Genomic DNA, 21,108 nt, shown 5'->3' with positions numbered 1-21,108 from the left:
CTTCCTTCTACAATACCATTGCTTCTACCTTTTCCAATCACCCTTCCTCTTTTTATGTTTTAAGGTCTAGTCTAATGAGCCACGAGAGTAGCGACACCATTGCTTCTTCCTCTCCAATCATCCTTCCTCTTTCTATGTTCCAAATCTCGTCTAATGAACCACAAGAATCACAACATCATTGCATCTTCCTCTCCAATCCTCCTTCCTTTTATAGATTGTTGACGATTCCATAGTTTTCCTTAGTGATTTCACGAGTGTCAGTAATATTGTGATTGTAGCATACTCGTGACTCGCTAGATCCTTCAAAAACATAAGATCGAGCAATCCCACAAGGTAAATCACAATCTTATCAACAATATTCACAATTTAAGCGACATCTTGCACTACACCAAGGAATAAAGGACTATGCTTTGATGGACACATAATAAAGTAATCATCATCTTTTAGTGAAGAAAATTATCATGGATCACCAGAAAAAAATAGCAAGATGGTTTAAAGACCTCATGAACTCAAAGATTCCATTACTACATGAATTACTACAAGATTTGTACATGATTATGGAGGGTAATAATTAGGATAGGCATTATGGAGAGGTTTTGCTTCTAATCAATATAAGGGTTGTCTTTTGTAGAGTCATCTCATGGTTATCAAAGCTAATTCTTCAATAAATAGAAATTAAGATAATGTTCATGAATTTTAGGATTATGGAAATGATAGGATGATATAATAGGGAAAACTAAAGGTTACATTCCAATATGGGTTGAATCTCAGGAAGAGGAAAAAACAAGATTTTTGTGATGTCTTAAGATGAAAATGATAAAATGGTCTCCAAGCATAACCAACCATAGAAACCCAATTACAATTTTCAGTTTAAGGAACTATCTGAAAATTCTCAAATAGTTCAAGAACCTAAAAAATAGTGTTCTAATTTATAATACAATAAAAATTCAGAGCATATGGTATTTGTATGACCAATATTGTAACAAGTATCCAATAGTAAGAATGAAAAATCCTATTGAATGCTCATTTTGCCATTAACATGTCTCCTAAGATAATCTATGCAAGGCATCTCGTGTATCTTGAATTCCTCATACCAGTTTAACCTTCGAATTAAAAACTATGTAAAGAGTATGCACTGCTTTAATTTCCTATAACCAACTATAAGGGACTAAGCATTAAAAAAATGAAATATATCCTCACAAAACTCAAAACAAAACAATCAAAATAAGCCATAAAATAGATCAGTAAACTCGTGACTTTTTAACTTTGCTTCTCAAGCACTTTTGAACTCCTAAGTTGATGTCTACTATTCAATATTGAGAACCATAACCTGCATTATAAGAAAAACAGAGTTTCTCTAAGTTTCATATTCAAAAGGGTGTCTTTACTAAACTCTAAATATAAATGGGTGATTAGGACTGATTAGGAGAAACCTTATCACAAATAGGGCAAGTTTCACTTCTTTCGGTCCATTCCAGAATGCATGCAAGGTGAAAATGATGGTCACAATCTGTAGTAAGTTTTGGATTCTCTGCATCATACTCTGCAAGGATAAAACTTAATTAATATTGCCAGCTATAGAAATCAATAAAGAAGCTGTAATAACATCACCTTCTAGACAAATTGGGCAATCATCCTCCTCTGCTAAACTAATACGTTCTCCCAACTTTGCAAGTCCAATTTCAGGATCCTTCGTTGAGTTAGGCTCTAAATCAGTCTGAACTTTGGACTCTGATTCCTTCACCTCTTCCAACTTGGCCGATGTCTCATGATTGTCACCATGAATTACTTCAGCCACAAGTGGAGTTTGGGTGGCGCCTAAAGTAACATTGAAAGGGATAGGAGCAGGAGGTGCTCTATAAGTATCAGGACTTGAAGTCACAAGATTAGTATCAACTAAGAGTGGACCAGAGAAAGAAGAGGCAATATCCGGGTTAGATGATAGTGGAACATGCTCCTCTGGTTCTCTTGGGTACTGCCAGAGAGGAAGCAGCAAATAAAGCAATGTTAAAACAGATTGATTGCACAGCCATCGAAGAACAAAAAACTGAAAGCAACTATAAACTCGTGACACAGAAGCAGACTTCAAAAATCTCAAGGAACCAAAGATAAAAAAGGTCAACTTCCATATCTGGTCCTCTAAAACTATTCAGAATTTGTTACTTTCTCAAGAGTAAATGTCTAGAATTGATCTTCTAAGACTAAGAATGTATGCGTAATCAGGTTGGTCCACCATTTATAAATACATCCTTCCATGTAAATTTCTGTTAATAAACTGGTCATCAAAGTGATATCACATAGGTTCTAAAAACCAACGAGGTGTTGGCCTAATGATGTATGGTCCAAGTGGATCCCAGGTATCATACTAGGCCAAAAGTCAAAGATTCGATTTCTTGGAACAAGACTTGTTAGGAAGGGCAGTCACACACCCTGAAAGGGTTAGTTCCTTACCCACAAGGTGATGGGATACCCTTGGTTATACAAAAAAGGGTTGTAAAAGAACACAAGTCACAAAACTGATGGAATTCAATGATCATGAAAGGACTAATCGGATCACAAACTCAACTCCTTCTATAAAGATTGGTTTCCTTCCTCACGAAGGAGTAAGGACAAACTTAATTAATAATATTTTAAAATCTTCCATTCTACCAATAGGTACTAGTTAACAAACTGTGTATTGTGCATTATGCAACCGCAATATTACGGTTTCGGAAGTCTCAGCAGCATCGCAACTACAATTGTGACCACATTTCCGCACAATTGCGTTAAACACAACATAACCGCAATTTATAGCACGGCACTTGAGCTAAACAATAATTCATTCCCCACTTTTTTGGTTTATTGAAAAGTAAACAATGAAGATTAATCATTTCAATAATGTAAACCAAGCAGGTAGAAACTAAAATATGAAAAAGGAATACTGACATAGTAGTATGAAGGTTGAGCAACCAATTCATTTTCCTTGAATGAACAACAAAAACAGCAAACACCCATATCTTCCTTTATCTCCAGAAACAAATAACAATTGCCACTCTTTGCTTCATTTAGCTACACACAATTAAATAACCATATAAATAATAATTTTATCACTTGTAAAAAAAATTGATAAATTCATAAAGTTAATACAAATTTACGATCTTGTGAAAAAATCATTCCACCCCCTTTTCTTAATTTTAATTCATCAAGAGTAATTCATCAATTTAGGGAGAAAAAAAAGATTAAGAAATTAAACTGAAAAGCGATAACACGAGCAAAACGATCAGAATAAGCCATGATTTGAAATTGAAGAAATAAAAGAGCGATTAATAGAGAAGCGGAAAGTAGGTTAAACATTTGAACAAATTGAATTAAATTCAAAACGATCATCAAGCATGAACATACAAATAGAACGAGAAGGAAAATAAGAGATAAAACGACACCGTATTGGATGATCGGTGATGGGAAGATTGAAATTTGAGAATTGCGATGATGGTGAAGGTGGTGGGCGCGTGAGAATCAAAATTGAAAATGTGTGAGTGGTTGCTTTCGTTTATATTTGGAAGATGATGACGTGTACGTTGATGACATTTCTCCAAAATTTTGAAAATTCATCTACCATGTCTTCATTTTATTCTTATTTTTACCTATATCTATATCTATACTATATATAAAGCCAAAACTTGAAATAACTTTTCTTATGATGTAATTTTTATTTCCTATATTACCCTTAACATTATTTAATTTTTACAAAAAACTATATAATTCTAAGCAACTACCACCATACATTAATTAACCACGTATCTCACCTTAAATTAAACATTATCACAAATACACACAAAATATAATATATAAAAATTGAATATGTAGTATCACACAATATTCGTCGGCAGGCACGAAGTGCCTGTACACACTAGTTATATATAAAGCCAAAATTTGTAATAATTATCATTGTGATTATATTTTTCTATTTTGCCCTTAATATTTTTATTTATAAAGTAAAATTATATAATCCTATATAACTATGATCAATACATCACACTTTAAGTTAGATATTATAATAAATACAAAAATTATAACATGAGGTACATCAAATAAAAAACATTCTAATTCTCTAAAATAAAAAATACAAATTTAATACTTAATATTATAAAATAAGAATGTAGGTCGGCAGACATTAGTTAAAATAAAAATATTGTTCCTTATTATGAGATTCTTAATTATTAAGAAATACTTTTTTCATTACAATATTCTTATGCTATGATTATTGACAGAAAATATGGACCCAAAAGGAATAAGTTATAGGACCCAAATAAAAATAGAATGTAGTTAATGGAATAAATTATATGGTAGATTGTGGAATAAGTTATGGGACCCAAAAAAAAAAAAGAATGTAGTTAATGAAATAAACTATGTGGTAGATTATGGAATAAGTTATAAGACACAAATAAAAATACAATGATATTTGATATTGTAAGAAAAAATAAATTTTATTCTTAATTTATAGGAATATGTATTAAATTATAAAATATTATGTGTGACTTAAATAAAAATGTAGTTGATATTTTCCATTGAAGACGTTTTAACTCTTCATTTATCCCGTACATTTTCATCTAAACAATAAATATTCCTATGAGAAAGCTTATCTTTTTCGCCTATTAAAACTATAATGTGTGTCATATTTTTTTTAATTTTTAAAAAATATTTTTACGAAAAATGGATAAATAGGACGCATGAGGAGTATATACTTTATTGTAATCATTTAATTTAGAATAATTATTCATTTCGGTCTCTTGTATTTTTTGGTCTTACCAACTTAGTTTATAATAATTTTAAATTCCGAATTTACTTCATAACAATTTTAACATGGAATCATGTTAGTCGTTTCGTTCATATATGTCACTTAACATTAATGTTTAACTTACGTGTGTCGTTAACTAGTGTAGTGAGTTGATGTTGACGATACGTATAGGGCAAACCATTAATGTTAACTGATAAATATGGACGGAAGGACTAACGTGGTTTAACATTGAAATTTTTTTGGGACTAAATTTAAAACTACTACGGAGTAAGATCAGCGCCAACATATCTATCCAACATAATCAACGCCAACATATCTATCCCATTTGTTTCATATCCTCCCTTGGTGGATCAACAGTTCTAACCTAATTTAAGCAAACTATCTTTCAGCTGAGTTGATGATATTGGGATTTGATATTTGTAATTATTGATTAGATGCTTAGAATTTTGAAGAAATTTTTTTGAAGTATTTGAAGAAAAAATTAAATCACTATTGATCTTGTAATCTTATTATATAAATATGGTTGTATGTAAGTTGAAAGCAGACTAGGTTAGATCTGACTTTGCCTTAAACAGTTCAATCATATATATTAATATGAGTTTGGTCTATTAGTTCGTTTAAAAAAATTCAAAGCTTAGATCTAACAGGTTGAAAAGTCTGATATGACTTGTTAGTCCGTTTAAATGTCTACTATAGTATATGGTCATGAAATACGCCACAATATCTATATTTAAATAGACTAATAGACCTAATTTTAACTAGCCAATCTATCTCTAATAATTAAATTATATTTTTTGTATACCTTTTGTGTTTTTGGCAACAATGTGTGATGGAATTATATATATATATATATATATATATATATATATCAAAGAAGGAGATCCGTTTACACCTCATTTGAGTTACACCAATTATACTAAATCTCATCCCTCTGCCACTCTCACCACCATGAAAATTTGTTAAATCCAACCTATCATTCCCAAAAAAAATTCTATTCCTCCATTGTCAAACCTAAAACAACCTATCATTCCAAATCCAACCTATCCCTCCATTAGTAGTGCAAGTTGAATAGCATTTCCAAATCCAATGTTCTTGCATTATAAATTGGAGCAGACTCATTCATGTCATTGTCATCATCGTAAAAAATGAATATGGAGAGTGACCCCATTTCAGATACTAGTTAGGTAACTCATTCTGACTTACCTAATATGATACAATCTTCTACTATTGGGGAACTCAATGTTAACCCTCATATTGGAATGGAATTTGATTCTCTACAACAAGTTGAAGAATTTTATATTACATTTGCTAAAACAAAAGGGTTTGGGATTCGTACTCATTCTAGACAAAATAATTATTGCATTTTTGTGTGTGTTCGAGAAGGTGAATGTAAGGTGAAGAATGAAAAAATGAAGATGATATGGTGATAGTTAAGAAAAAGTGTTCAACTATACGTATGGGATGCAAAGCTTCACTCTCTGTGTCAAAGGATAAGAAACGAGGCACATGGGCGAGAAAATATTTTGATAATAATCATAATCATGTTAGGGCTAGTCTGAGGAATGTGTCTTACTTGAAGTGTCATAGAAAAATGAATGTTGCTTCTTTTGTCCAACACTGCAAAATATACTTACTAGGGATTTGAATAATATTTTTTGCTTGAAAAATCACCAAAATGTGCCTACATAGTATTCCCATAAATTCATAAAGTTGACCGCTACATGTAGCATTCTTTGAATCTAAGTTTACATCGATAATGAATGAATCTCGAGCATTAAAACAATTACTTGCTTAATACTTACATTGTGAGCCATCTTTCTCAATTCTCTCCTTTGTGAATTAGCTAACACTTGCGTGCTCATTATGAAACTTCCCAAATGCATTTCTAGTATAGACTGATGTAGCATGCTCCTCAATTTTTGAACCAATATTCAAAATGTGTGATTTGTGCTTAGACTCAAAGTCTTATTTTCTTTCTGCCTCATATCAGTTATCAAGTGCTTTATCATATTTCACCATGAATTCTTGTAATGTTGTGGTTACATCAACAAAGGAGTCAAAAAAAGAGTCGTTACTCTCACTTCTTTGTGTAGTATTCATCACCGCAAAGAAAGTACTTCTATTATAAATTGGGATCCATGACTCCCTAATTTCAAACAACTTTATAAGCCAATCATTGTTTTCCAATTCGTATTTATCCATTATGTGTTGTCAATCATCTTCAAAATCCTTAATCATTGGAGAGTCTCGAATACACCTCTTCAGATAACACTTGAAAGTTGACTTCTTCTGATATACGTGTGCATGTTTTGTAGGGAACTTATTCATTATGTGCCACAAGCATAGACGATGACTAGCTTATGGAAATACCTTAGCCACAGCACCTCCAGTGGCTATATCTTGATCAGTTATTATAGACACTGGCTTCTCTCCATTCATTACTTTAAGCCACGTTTCAAATAACCATATAAATGACATCTTAAACTCATCCTACAATAATGCACAACCAAATAAAATTGATTGGAGATGGTGGTTCAATCCAGTAAATGGGGCAAATGACATGTTGTATTTGTTAGTTTTGTAAGTGGTATCAAACGTAATAACATCCCCAAATTTTTGATAAGCTAATGTTGATCTAGCATCTGAGAGTGCAAAGCGTCAAGGATTGCATTAGCAACGTTTGTCTATGTTTTGATGAAGACAAAGAATTAGCTAAAGCTTGAAGATTGCTCAACAATCAACATGCCGAGGGCTCATGTGGTGTCTATGCTATTATTTTTTATTATCTTTTTAGAAGTCTAAGATGCTTGCCATAGATATTGAGTCTAGGTTAGGTAAACTTAGGTGTGAGTCTCACAAGACATAATAAAGTAATCAATCCATTAAAATGAGACATCATCTAGAAATATATGATAAGTAGGTCCATGCATTTGAATACATTGATTTTATGCATTAAATGTATTATATTTTGGAAATCATGTATTGCATGAGCGTGTATCATATAGGGAGTTTACCATACATTAACAAGTGAATTTTTACACTAGTTAATCGATTAACGTAAGTGTTTTTCTGCTGTTTTAACAGCATAACTGAAAAACCATTTTTGAGAGCTAAATTCTGTTTTGTATAAATAATGGCTTAATTGCATAAACGACTATGAAGAAAAAGAGAGAAAAACACAGGGAATAGATATAGATCATCATTGTTAGAATCTATTAGAAAGTGTTGAATTAGGAGAAAGATTAGATCATATTAAGGCTTTAGCTTTCACATCCATCTTGCATGTTTCTTTCAAAAGCTTTCTTGCATTATTCTTTTGTTTCTTGAAAAGAAAAAGATAGTTATTTAAAGATTGCATATTTTCAGAAACCTCATGCATGAACATTAATATTAGACTAGGACGTCTTGTGAAGTTCTTGCTTAGGTTTTAGGCTTTGGTTTTCATTGTAATATCCGAGTATTAAGTACTCATTCATAACTCAAAGCATTGTTGTAAAAGGATTGGGAAAATCCTAGCTGCGGTTAGGTAAGGTGTTCTTCACACAAAGACTTGGAGGTCTTGGGATAAAGAGCGATACATTGGCTGGGGCCGAATCGTATAAGAAAGGTTTTCTTGGGAGGCGGTTTTGGGAAAGGTCAAACCAAGGGTAACGTAGTTCTCTAGGTTCCAAGAAGGGAGCGTTCAAGTTTTGTATTTGGAAGCGTGTATGTAACGTACATTGTGTTTCATAGTGAAGAAGGAAAATCTCCCAAATCAGAGGGGAGGACTGGATGTAATTTTGCAGTGAACAGCAAAACGAACCAGGATAAAATCTCTGCGCAATCTTTTCTATCCTTTTCTCTTTTATGTTTCAAGTTGTTTTAATGCGAATCTGGAACTAATATTTTGCATACTTGTTCCTTGCTACGTTCTTGTTAATCTTGCACAAAAGTATCTATTGTATATATGTTTGTGTGTTTGTTAATAATCGTGCAAGTTGCTGTTTTGATCATTCTGTTTTTGTTACTGGTTAATCGATTAAGATCAGTTGTCAATTGATTAACTGGGCATTTTTCAGCAAGTGTGTAAAAACTAGAAAAGTGGAAATTGAGTTCCGCCACACTTATTCAACCCCCTTCTAGGTGTATTCCGTCACTGATACCTAACAACATTCACCCAGAAAAAGTTTACCATTCTATCATCATCATCAAATTGTATTTGATAGAAAAAATCAGAATCTTGGGCATGTTATTGCCTGCAATAATTGTAAACAACTTGTGCATCTCTAACATCCAGATTTTTCATTCGAAAATTTCTCATATGATTCCAACAATCTCTATTGGAAAAATCTAAATCACCACCATTAAACATTGCAACAACCTTTCTTGTAGTCAAACCTTCTTTACTAAACTTTTCAACAATATTTTTTGCAGCAACATTCATTTTTCTATGTCACTTCAAGTAAGACACACTCCTGGGACTAGCCATAACATTATTATGGTTATCATCAAAATATTTTATCGTCCATATGCCTTGTTTCTTATCCTTTGACACAGAGGGTGAAACTTTACATCCCATATGTATAGTTGAACACGTTTTCTTAACTATCACCATATCATCTCCATTTTTTCATTCTTCACCTTATATTCACCTTCTCAAACACACACAAAAATGCAATAATTATCTTTTCTAGAACGAGTACGAATCCCAAACCCTTTTGATTTAGCAAATTTGATATAAAATTTTTCAACTTGTTGTAGAGAATCAAATTCCATTCCAATATGAGGGCTAACATTGAGTTCCCCAATAGTAGAAGATTGTATCATATTATGTAAGTCAGAATGAGTTACTTGACTATTATCTGAAATGGGGTCACTCTCCATATTAATTTTTTACAATGATGACAATGGCATGAATGAGTCTTCTCCAATTTAGAATGCAAGAACAATGGATTTGGGAATGTTATTCAACCTGCACTACTAATGGAGGGATGAGTTGGATTTTGAATGATAAGTTGTTTTAGGTTTGACAATGGAGGAATAGAAATTTTTTGGGAATGATATGTTGGATTTAGCAATTTTTCGCGATGGTGAGAGTGGTAGAGCAAATAGAATTAGAAGATAAAAAATAAAAGTGGGTAAATGAAAGGGTAATGATAGAAGTATTGATGGTTTTTAAGTTATAATATGGACCATTGGATTTAAAAAAGAATAAATGGATGAGATTTAGTGTAATTGGTGTAACTTATATATATATATATATATAATTTTAATATAAAAAGGTATACAAAAAATATAATTCAATTATTAGAGATGACATAGTTAAAAGTAGGTCTATTAGCCTATTTAAATATAAACATTGTGGCATATTTCATGACCATATATTATAGCAAACATTTAAACGGACTAACAATTCATACTAGACTTTTAAACATGTCAGATTTAGGTTTTAATTTTTTTAAAAGAAACTAATAGACCAAACTCCTATTGGTATATATGATTGAATTATTTAAGGCAAAGTCGGATCTAATGCAATCTGTTTCCAACTTACATACAACCATATTTATATAATAAGATTACAAGATCAATAATGATTTAATTTTTTCTTCAAATACTTCAAAAAAATTCTTCAAAATTCTAAGCAACTAATCAATAATTACAAATATCAAATCCCAATATCATTATCATTCATCAACTCAAGGCGAAAGATATTAATTTAGTCCCCAAAAAATTCAATGTTGAACCATGTTAATCCTTCCGTCCATATTTGTCAGTTAATTATCTTCCGTCCAAAAAATTAAATAATTATCTTTCTAGAATGAGTATGAATCCTAAACCCTTTTGATTTAGCAAATGTGATTTACAATTCTTCAACTTGTTGTAGAGAATCAAATTCCATTCCAGTATGAGGGCTAACATTGAGTTCCCCAATAGTAGAAGATTGTTTCATATTAGGTAAGTCAAAATGAGATACCTGACTATTATCTGAAATCGGGTCACTCTTCGTATTCATTTTTTAAGATGATGGCAATGGCATGAATGAGTCTTCTCCAATTTAGAATGCAAGAACAGTGGATTTGAGAATGCTATTCAACCTGCACTACTAATGGAGGGATGGGTTGGATTTGGAATGATAGGTTGTTTTAGGTTTGACAATAGAGGCTTAAAATAGAATAATATGAATTGTTATATAATATAACCAAATTGACCAACATGTTAGGCTTAAAAAACATTTTATATAGCTTAAAACTGGACTTGTTAAGCTAAATAAGTTTTTTAAAAATTTTAAGTCTTGCATATTCACAAAAAAAGCATGACATGTCCTAATATGTTATAGGCAAGGTAATATACTTCCTATAGACGACCTAATATTTTTTTGGTTTTCCACAATTATTCTCGCATTTGAGGCAATTTTGTCCGAGCTGGGAACATCCACGGGTACGTGGCGCTAACTCTCCTAGTGGACATTTTTTCCATCCACAAGACTCGAACGCGAGACCTACTTAAGGGGAATCAAACATGTACCACTTGAACCAACACTCGTTGGTATAGACGACCTAATATGTTTCTACCTTTAATAGTATGTTATTAGAAGTTTTTATATTTGATTAAGAATACAAATATTAATAAATCATAAATTATATTGACAACGCTTAGTTTTAATGAAATTACATAAATCACTACTCCATTTCTTAAACTTACATAAAACACGCATACTTATATATACCTTACACTCATTAGATCTATAGGAGAGATAAATTTAATTTATTAAATAAAAAATGATGATGAATGTAATTAAGTTAAACAAAATATAGTATATTGTGAAGACATGTTTAAATAGTGTAAGATCAATGCCATTCTTTATTTTTTGTTCATTACGAAGCATCAATAATTCTAATGTGAAGTTTAAACCACTCTTATACTATATTGTAACTAAACATAATAATGAATAGACATTGACTTTTATATTATTTGGATTTGTCTTCATAATACACCATAATTTGTTTAACTTAATTACACACATTACCATTTTTGTTTAAGAAATTACACTTATCTCTCGTATATATGTAGGCAATATAATGTATATATAATTCGGGGTGATTTGTGTATATTTAAAAAACAAAAATTAATTTATATAATATCACTGAAACTCAAAGAATGCTAGTGTAATTTACTCGTAAATCTATCATGATTGTTTGAATTTGTAATTGATTAATGTACCTTTATAAAATGAACATATGCTATCAATCTAAATTTCAACAAACTTTAATTGTTACAAGATTTGATATAATCCAAATTTGAATCAAAGATTTTATATTTATCTTTTGATTTTATTTTTAATTAACAATTGTCTTTGAATTTAGATTTAAACATTTGTAAACTTATTATAAAAAGTATTTATAATTTTTGTTGTCTCACCTTATCTCCAAATAAATAAATTATTAAATATGTAATTTTAAATAAAATTTTAAAGTGAAGGGTTGAGAATTTTAAATTTAAATTATCTATGTACTTAATTATTCTAATTAATAAACAACTAAATAAAGTTTGTATATATTTATTAGTATTTTTTTTCCATATTTTAATCGGTTATAAAACTAATTTTATTGATAATAATTTAATAATCTACTTGCACAATTACAAATTTCATTACACCTACAAGATCACAATCACAACTATTAGCTTACCAAACCAATATGATTTCCCAAAATAGATAGCAAAAAGCCAAACAAACAAAGGCCTTTATGTTATCACATAGATGGAAAGTCAAACCAACAAAATGAGAAGAACATAAGCCCCATCTAAGAACAATATTAACCTTCTTATATATATATATAATATATTATATTAAGAGATAAGTATATTTATATGTTTTTGTGGTACCATTTATTATAAAATTTTAACTAAAATTAAATTTTTAATATATTATTAAGATTTTATTGATTATTTCTATTTACAAGTAAGTTATTTCATCTTCCAATCCTTTCTGTAATTAGCACATATTCTTCACTCATTTCTAAATAGAGCTTAAAATTTATGTACCTATAGTGTAAAAATTTATGCATATATCCTATTATCTATTATTTATTTGGATTACCTTTTTTGAAAAGTCAACAATGATTAAATATCAATAATAAATAATAAAATGATAATGTATAAAACTTATATACTATCAGTATCTACATCATTTTCTCTTCTAAATAAGATCTTGAAACTGGAAAGGGAATAATAACACATGCACAACAATACTGACGTGAGTTTTTTCTTTAATTTAAAACCATGTCGGTTTGTCTTAACCGGTTTAAAACCCAAACCGGTTCAATCTTGAATCCGTATAAATAAGAAGATTCGCTCTCATTCAATCGATAAGCTACATTTCATTGATCAGAGACATCAAAACTTGAAAAAATTAAAAACAAATTTCATACCCTAACCTAATTCGTAATGGGACACGGTACTTTACCTATATATTATTCTAAATTTCTAACATGTTTATGAAATCAAATTAAATATATGCAATTTTGAACATTTCAATTTCAATTTGATTTTTGCAGGTGACAAAAACCGACCCTTCAAAAAGCTCAAATCCAACACCAAATTCGTTAGTTCACTTTTCAAATCTCTCTTTCTTAGTTCATTTTTGCGTTTCTTTTTTTGGATCATTGAGTTTTTTGTAGCAGGATGATTCTCGGAAGGGATTTGTGGAGGACGATGATGATGATGGGTACGATGATGAAGGTAATGTTATTAATCAATTTACCATTAATTTTCTATTTTAGTTAATATTAGATTGTTGTTTTTTTGGGATTATTAGATTATATGATATTGAGTTGAGTTTATTGTTGTGTAACAGATACTAAAACCAAAGATTTTAGCAAATTAGAACTGAAACCTGATCACCCCAATCGCCCGTTGTGGGCTTGTGGCAATGGCCGCATTTTCCTGGAGACATTCTCTCCTTTATATAAACAAGCCTACGATTTTCTTATTGCCATCGCCGAGCCAGTTTGCAGGTAATTACTGTCTTTTTTAACTCTAGGGGAAGTTACATTGATCTCCCTTGAGACATCTCTTAATCTGACTTGGTACTCCTCTTGTTTTATATAATTTAGTTCGGGTGAGTGTAGCTTTTGGAACAAGAGGGATATCGAGTGTAATTAAGTTAAACCTTAGGTGAGGTCAGTGTATTGTCCACTAACTTCTAATATATCCATTGCAATGGCATGTCAAGTTATTAGATTGGTACTTATGTGTGATGATGACGATGGTGATGGATAGGCCGGAGTCGATGCATGAATACAATCTTACTCCACATTCACTCTATGCCGCGGTTTCTGTTGGTCTAGAAACAGAAACGATTGTAGCTGTTTTGAACAAGTTGTCCAAGACCAAGCTTCCCAAAGACATGATTAAGTTCATACATGATTCTACTGCAAATTATGGCAAAGTGAAGCTTGTGCTTAAGAAGAATCGCTACTTTATTGAATCTCCATTTCCTGAGGTATATAAATGATGTTCTCGCTATCCCTGTGTATTCTACTGTCCTTACCATTCGCTGCAGATTATTTGGTAAGATCTCATGTGCTTCCTTATAACAAAATTGGCAGGTATTGAAGACATTGCTTCGGGATGGTACTATAGCTCAAGCAAGGATTACTTCAGAGGTTTGTGATCACATTCCTGTTTAACATGTTCTGGGTGACAGGCTGTTTTTGTTTAATGTCTTTTTTTATGTCAGATAAGTATTCTTAGATGTATTACATTTGTTATGGGTGCATAATTATTTATGTTCCCTTCACAATGCATGATCCTTATAATTTCTTCGATAATTTATTTGACCTACATGTAACTACAATCCTAGTATTTGCTTGTGAGTGGATATTTGTGGGGCATGGCTGGATCAACCTCTTTTATTGCTCCCCACTTTCTTCCATTTTGATAGTGCCAGTGCATACATCAGACGTTGTTCGAAAAATCCTACAAAATTGTATTGAATTGGTCATTTGCTGCCTTGTTAAATCATAAGTCCTTTTCCTGTAGCTTATCGACCACTATTTTTTTAGTTTTGTCTGTGAGTGGCCTTTTCTAACTTCACCATAAATACAGAACTTTGCCTTGCAGTGTGCATTTCATTGCTACTCCTTTCCTGTATACAAATGATTCTAACGATATCACTCTTTGTTTAGGGTGCAAACGGAGATGGGTTTACTATCAGTAAAGCAGCAGGTGAAATATCAGGTACTCATGATGAATTGATAAATGGAGCAGAAGTTGCAGCTGCTGCAGAAGAGAAAGAAGCTCATTCATTTGAAATCGATCCTTCTCAGGTAATGTAGGCGTGAGGTTTTGGCAAAGATTGCAGTGTTTTTGCCACGATGCCCTTGATTTTGCTTTTTGATTTTGCATCATTATAACTAAGTCATAGACCACAAGTTGAATCAGTGATCTATCATTTATCATGAAAAAACTATGCTGAATGTCATTAAAAAGGAGAGCCCAGTGCACAAGGCTCCTACCTAGTGGGGTTTAGGGAGGGTAGATGTCCACAACCTTGTCCTCGCAAGAGAAGAGGCTGTTCTAGGATTTGAAATCACGATCTCCAGGTTACAAGGCAAGCAACCTTATCGTTGCTGGATGCGTTCATGTCTTAAAAATAAGAGGATAAGTCAATTGATTCAATTTTAAGAATACTAAAGCTGGATATGTACGGTATAAATAGATGATAATATCATCTGCATATTTTAGTGCTATGCTATTATTTCTCTATGCTGCAGTGTGATGTTCTTTGTGGTCTTTTAATTGCCACATGGATAAGTGTAAATATTTTATGTGACTTCTAATCTATATCCTTTACTTTTTTTACTACCAGTTCTTGCCAAACTGATATATATTTCCTTTTTTTGGGGGCAACTTTTATGTAACTCCACAGGTGTGTGGGTTCTATCACAGAATGAACTAATATTTAATTAATCAGTTGCCAAAATGTCCCATGAGTTTCACTGCAAGAAGCATATAAGAAAGTTAAATATTGTCCATGACAAATTTATTGTGATTTGTTTTGAGGAGTAGACTAGATTATTACAAGAAACTTTAACATAGTAATTGAAATTGCTTTATGCTGGAGTATTCTATTTAAATTTTTGGATGGTTTATATGCAGGTTGAAAATGTGAAGCAACGTTGCTTGCCAAATGCACTAAATTATCCCATGCTGGAGGAATATGACTTTAGAAATGATACAGTGAGTAAAAAGCTTTGAGGATTATAATCACATGTTTAGTGATGTTACATCTTGCAAATTTATGGTTATGGTGTTGAATTTGTTTATTTGCCACTCATGCAGTATTGATATTTTATTGCTGCAGGTGAATCCAGACCTCGACATGGAACTAAAGCCTCAAGCACAACCACGTCCATATCAAGAGAAGAGTCTTAGTAAAATGTTTGGAAATGGTAAGGTGGTTGATAACTTCTGCAAGAACTTTTGTCCCTTACAGTTCACTCCTACCTCTTACCATGTTCAATTTAGAGCACCCATCAATTGTTATTTTAAATTGATTGAAATCACTTCTCGATTGTTTGGCCTGTCATCTAAAAAGACACTATTCCACTCTTGCATATGCTCAAGAGTACAATTTTCTGTCTTACTGTGAAGCTAAATTGTTGTTATAGTAAAAGAAAACATTGAGACTTTAGAAAATGTTTTAGAAGTAGGCAAGCTTTGAATCAATGGTCTTTTGCAATTATTTTTTAGAAGCTGCTAGAATGGCCTAGTGGTGATGTTTTTGGGTAATTTACAAGATATCATATGTTCAAACACTTCCATTTCACTATTGTACAAAAAACAAAAAAAATCCTTTCATTTCGTTTGACTTGTAACTTTGGAAATTTATGTTTAAGTACCAATAGGCTGGAAATTACCTGAGATCAGCTTGACAAAAAAATTCTTTCTCAAGATCAGCTCAATAAGCAAAACTAGCTCATAAAAGGTGACTATAAAAACTATCTTATCGTGAGAGGGTGAGAGGAGTAAATTTTAGCTGTCAAGACTAGAACTAACTTAAAAAGCCTTGAAGGTCACGTGACCAATTAAAAAAAAAATGCTTATGTTCTAATCTTCACCCTTAAGTCATATCTAATCCTGAAGAGTTATTCCTCTGACATGATATGCTGTGTGTATATAAAGATCAGTTCACGAGCCTATCTTAATGAGCTGTTAGGGAACTGAATTTTTGGGTATCTCGCTAGCCAGCTTGGCTCATTGCCACTAATATTTAAGACCGTGTTAAGGGTGTTTGCATAATCATAACTTATCTCAGGTGTAGTTAGGCTTTAATCCTTTATTAATGACTACAGCAATATTAATGTATGCACCTGTAAAATGCGCAGTGAAAAATAAATTACTTATACGTGTAATTTTACTGTCTACCCTCAGGTAGAGCAAGATCTGGTATAATAGTTCTCCCCTGTGGTGCTGGAAAGTCCCTTGTTGGTGTTTCTGCAGCTTGCCGGATAAAAAAGAGCTGCCTTTGTTTGGCGACAAATGCTGTCTCCGTGGATCAGTGGGCTTTTCAGTTTAAACTATGGTCAACTATCCGAGAGGAACAAATTTGCCGTTTTACATCTGATAGCAAAGAGAGATTCCGTGGTAATGCTGGAGTTGTTGTGACAACCTATAATATGGTTGCTTTTGGTGGTAAACGGTCTGAAGAATCTGAAAAGATCATTGAAGAAATAAGAAACAGAGAATGGGGATTGCTCCTCATGGATGAGGTAATTGTGCAAATTTTTGGTTGTCCTTCTTGAGTGAAATTTTAAGGTTATTCCTTATGCATAATATCATGGCACAATAAACAGGTGCATGTTGTTCCGGCCCATATGTTTCGTAAGGTCATTAGTATCACTAAATCTCACTGCAAACTTGGGCTCACAGGTAAGCCATTTTGTGTTGGTTTAATATCACCCTGACTATGACCTTAGCCTTTTTTCCTTTGGGAGTGAGGTCTTGACTGTTAATATTTGCAGCCACACTTGTCAGAGAGGACGAAAGGATTACAGATCTGAACTTCCTAATTGGTCCCAAGCTGTATGAGGCAAATTGGATAGATCTAGTAAAAGGTGGATTTATTGCAAATGTACAGTGTGCTGAAGTATGGTGTCCTATGACAAAAGAGTTTTTTGCTGAGTATTTGAAGAAAGAGAACTCCAAGAAGAGACAGGTGAGGTCTCTTGGGAGACTATCACACTGTTGATCTTTACAGTAAAAGTCATACAGATTATTTCATCTTGGTTTTACCAAACATTTATTCTCTCCCATGATATATTGGATTTTCTTGTTAAGGTTGTTTTGATTATTAAAGGATTGTGAAGTTTTTTTATGTTGGCTCTTAATTTTTCAGCTTTTCCTAGTTTACCTGCTTGAGTTCACTCTTAATTGATAATCTTCACATGTGCAGGCACTTTATGTGATGAATCCAAATAAGTTCAGAGCATGTGAGTTTCTCATAAATTACCATGAAAGGGCACGTGGCGATAAAATTATAGTCTTTGCTGATAATCTTTTTGCTCTCACGGAGTATGCCATGAAACTCCGCAAACCAATGATATATGGTGCTACAAGGTGCTGTTGACATATACTGACTATTTTGGAACTGTGTTTGGGTTCTGCTGTTTTGCACCTTGTATTCTGAATTTCTGATACTTGCATTTTGTGCAGCCATGTTGAGAGGACAAAAATTCTACAAGCATTCAAAACTAGCAAAGATGTAAACACTGTTTTTCTTTCCAAGGTATCTGTTCCTGTTTTCTGAGTTTATTTTAACGTTTATTTGCTTCACTGTGCATGGATATGTCAAAGAAGATACTGGTGCGACATCTTGATATCTGTGAATATAAAAGTTTGAATGGATATTTCTTAATGAACTTTGTTGGGTACTTGGGTTAGCCAGTGTTTGTAAAATACAATATGTAGTGTTTCATAGCTGTCCGCTTTAGTATTCCTGTTGATACTATTTATGTTATTGTCTATTCCCTGTTAACATCTTAGTGAATAATGTGATAGTTGATGATCTGATCCTAGCATACTTTCTAATACTCTCAGGTGGGTGATAACTCCATTGATATTCCTGAAGCAAATGTGATAATTCAAATTTCTTCACACGCTGGTTCAAGGCGTCAAGAAGCCCAACGTCTTGGTCGTATTCTTAGGGCAAAGGTCAGTTTCTGAACTTTTTTCATGTGCATCATTATTTCTTAGATTTTATAGAGTACTATTTTTTATTTTCTTAAGTTTATTACTTCTTAGGAAGAACTACTTATCATTGTTGTCAGTCATATGGTCATACCTCCCTACAGATTGAATTCTACACTTGATGGTTGTGAAAGTGGGATGTTTTCTGGTGCTTGTATATTGATGTGGCCACTTGCTTGTCAATAATGTATTGTGCCAATGGGTATGCTGATATATTCAAATTAATGAATTAAATGGCAGGGTAAGCTTCAGGACAGGATGGCAGGGGGTAAAGAGGAGTATAATGCATTTTTTTATTCCCTTGTGTCAACTGATACACAGGTATACATTTACTTTAGAGCCTCAGTCTTATATTGTTGAATCAATGGATCATGCCTTCATTGCAAAATAAAACTTGACCTTATCATACGAGGTATTTATATGGTGTAATGTACATTTTCTGCTTCATATGTTTGCAGGAAATGTATTACTCAACTAAAAGGCAGCAGTTTCTAATTGATCAGGGTTATAGCTTTAAGGTACTTTCTTTTAATCTTGTATTCACTCTATGTTGCACTTCTGATCATTTTTCCTCAAAACACACTTGAATTTGTACACTTTATTAAATTTTGAAGTTGTTGATGTGTTAGATTGGGTGAGTGATTTGATGTTTATTTAGAATTGACTTTAAGAGTTTGGAATGAGTGGAGCTTTCTTTTGATAATCGATGCTTTCTAGCAAAACATCTTCAAGAAGTTTCTTTTTTCTAGCAAAATGTTATGTTCTAAATACACTAGGAAGCAAGCTGTGAAGTGCTGAAGTAATTTGGGATGAAGCAGAGCTTTCTTGTGGTGTATGTGATGTTTGATATGCCTAAAGCCAGGTTGTTTGTTTGTTTAGTTTTAGTACTACTCCAGAAGCATGCCACTTAACATGCATAATTGTTCGAGTTTGTTGAAATTATTAGTTTAGTGAATTTTTTGTAACAGTATTCACTGGGCCAAGCTTGATCATTTATAATGTATTTGGGTAACCAAAACTGTCCTGTGAATATTTCAATCACTGTATTCTTAGCTTTTGATGATACTTGACAGGTAATTACAAGCCTGCCTCCATCCGATGAAGGACCTAGTTTGAGCTATCATCATCTTGAGGATCAATTGGCACTTCTTGGAAAGGTTTCCATCTTCATTCCCTTTTTTTTACTTGGAATTGAATTGCTTGTTGGGAAATAACTGACAGTGTGATTTATCAGGTATTGAGTGCCGGTGATGATGCAGTTGGATTAGAACAACTAGATGAAGATACAGATGAAATAGCCCTTAACAGTGCTCGTCGTTCTCAAGGATCCATGAGTGCAATGTCTGGTGCAAAAGGGATGGTTTACATGGAATACAGGTGTGTGTGTTATCCTACTCATTATTTGCTTGATTAAATAAAGTGTGCTATGAACTAGTCTATATCTCAAGTTGTTAAATTGCCTTTTTGAGTACTTAAAAATCTTGATATGTTAACTAATTACTAACTTAGATCCGTCGTCATGGTTTCGTTCTTCCCCTTGCAGCACTGGTCGTCACAAAGGCCAAGGACAAATCAAGAGCAAGCCGAAAGATCCAGCGAAGAGACACCAGTTGTTTCGAAAGCGGTTTGGCACCACCTGAGGTACACTTCAGGTAATAGAAATGAATAGGGCTTCGGTGTCTGTGTAATGGTATTATATGACTGTGATGAAGAATGCTGGATTACAACCTTAACATAATTTCGGTTACCCTTTCATGAAACAAATGATATGTATATGTCTAAATACTTACGCTATGTTTGGTTTGATGGAATGAAGTGGAATGGAATTATGTTTCATTGTTTGGATTGTTTAATTTGATCCTTATTCCATCTGACACCCTCTCTGTTTCCTCCCAATTTGGGAGAGACATTAGATGGAACCAAACAATGGAGTTCGGGATGGCAAAAAAAACTCGTCTCATGGATACCCACAAATATTATGAGTATGGGTACGAGAAAAAACTATATAAGCTCGTTTTGCCCTGCTGCCATTCCTAACATTTTATGGAGCACTGATTCCATCTCATTTTCTTCCACTTTATCTCATCTAATTCCACTTACCT

General features: G+C 32.6%; 2 protein-coding genes across 5 annotated transcripts; one reads left to right on the top strand and one right to left on the bottom strand.

The window, feature by feature from the left end:
• LOC109333236 (probable E3 ubiquitin-protein ligase RHB1A) lies at positions 947-3,552 on the bottom strand. 3 transcript variants are annotated; one of them, XM_019568604.1, is made up of 5 exons: positions 3,420-3,552; positions 2,926-3,048; positions 1,612-1,975; positions 1,434-1,543; positions 947-1,330 (listed from the first exon to the last, which is right to left on the bottom strand). In XM_019568604.1, the coding sequence occupies exons 2-5, from the start codon at positions 2,992-2,994 to the stop codon at positions 1,307-1,309; spliced, it is 567 nt and encodes a 188-aa protein (XP_019424149.1). In that variant the 5' UTR covers positions 2,995-3,048; positions 3,420-3,552; the 3' UTR covers positions 947-1,306. The 3 variants fall into 3 exon arrangements, with proteins under 3 accessions (XP_019424149.1, XP_019424147.1, XP_019424148.1); XM_019568602.1 differs by having other exon boundaries at positions 3,453-3,530; XM_019568603.1 differs by having other exon boundaries at positions 3,382-3,487.
• LOC109333261 (DNA repair helicase XPB1-like) lies at positions 13,094-20,859 on the top strand. 2 transcript variants are annotated; one of them, XM_019568652.1, is made up of 20 exons: positions 13,094-13,211; positions 13,312-13,358; positions 13,438-13,495; positions 13,611-13,770; positions 14,036-14,258; positions 14,365-14,421; positions 14,944-15,084; positions 15,917-15,997; positions 16,122-16,209; positions 17,192-17,529; positions 17,614-17,689; positions 17,782-17,975; positions 18,213-18,376; positions 18,473-18,545; positions 18,857-18,970; positions 19,247-19,327; positions 19,465-19,524; positions 20,080-20,163; positions 20,241-20,383; positions 20,550-20,859. In XM_019568652.1, the coding sequence occupies exons 1-20, from the start codon at positions 13,202-13,204 to the stop codon at positions 20,644-20,646; spliced, it is 2,289 nt and encodes a 762-aa protein (XP_019424197.1). In that variant the 5' UTR covers positions 13,094-13,201; the 3' UTR covers positions 20,647-20,859. The 2 variants fall into 2 exon arrangements, with proteins under 2 accessions (XP_019424197.1, XP_019424196.1); XM_019568651.1 differs by having other exon boundaries at positions 13,435-13,495.

The sequence above is a fragment of the Lupinus angustifolius genome, chromosome LG18 (assembly GCF_001865875.1).
Source record: "Lupinus angustifolius cultivar Tanjil chromosome LG18, LupAngTanjil_v1.0, whole genome shotgun sequence".
Lineage (NCBI taxonomy): Eukaryota > Viridiplantae > Streptophyta > Magnoliopsida > Fabales > Fabaceae > Lupinus > Lupinus angustifolius.
Note: the sequence above shows the minus strand (reverse complement) of the source record. Positions and strands in the feature narration are given on the sequence as shown.

Excerpts from the sequence above, each read along its gene's own strand:
- LOC109333236 (XM_019568604.1), bottom strand. The coding sequence starts at position 2,994 with ATGGGTGTTTGCTGTTTTTGTTGTTCATTCAAGGAAAATGAATTGGTT. Across the intron at positions 1,544-1,611 it reads TTGCCCAATTTGTCTAGAAG|AGTATGATGCAGAGAATCCA; the intron begins GTGATGTTATTA and ends TTATCCTTGCAG. Across the intron at positions 1,331-1,433 it reads CTTGCCCTATTTGTGATAAG|GTTATGGTTCTCAATATTGA; the intron begins GTTTCTCCTAAT and ends CTTATAATGCAG.
- LOC109333261 (XM_019568651.1), top strand. Across the intron at positions 14,422-14,943 it reads AAGCAAGGATTACTTCAGAG|GGTGCAAACGGAGATGGGTT; the intron begins GTTTGTGATCAC and ends CTCTTTGTTTAG. Across the intron at positions 20,164-20,240 it reads AATTGGCACTTCTTGGAAAG|GTATTGAGTGCCGGTGATGA; the intron begins GTTTCCATCTTC and ends GTGATTTATCAG.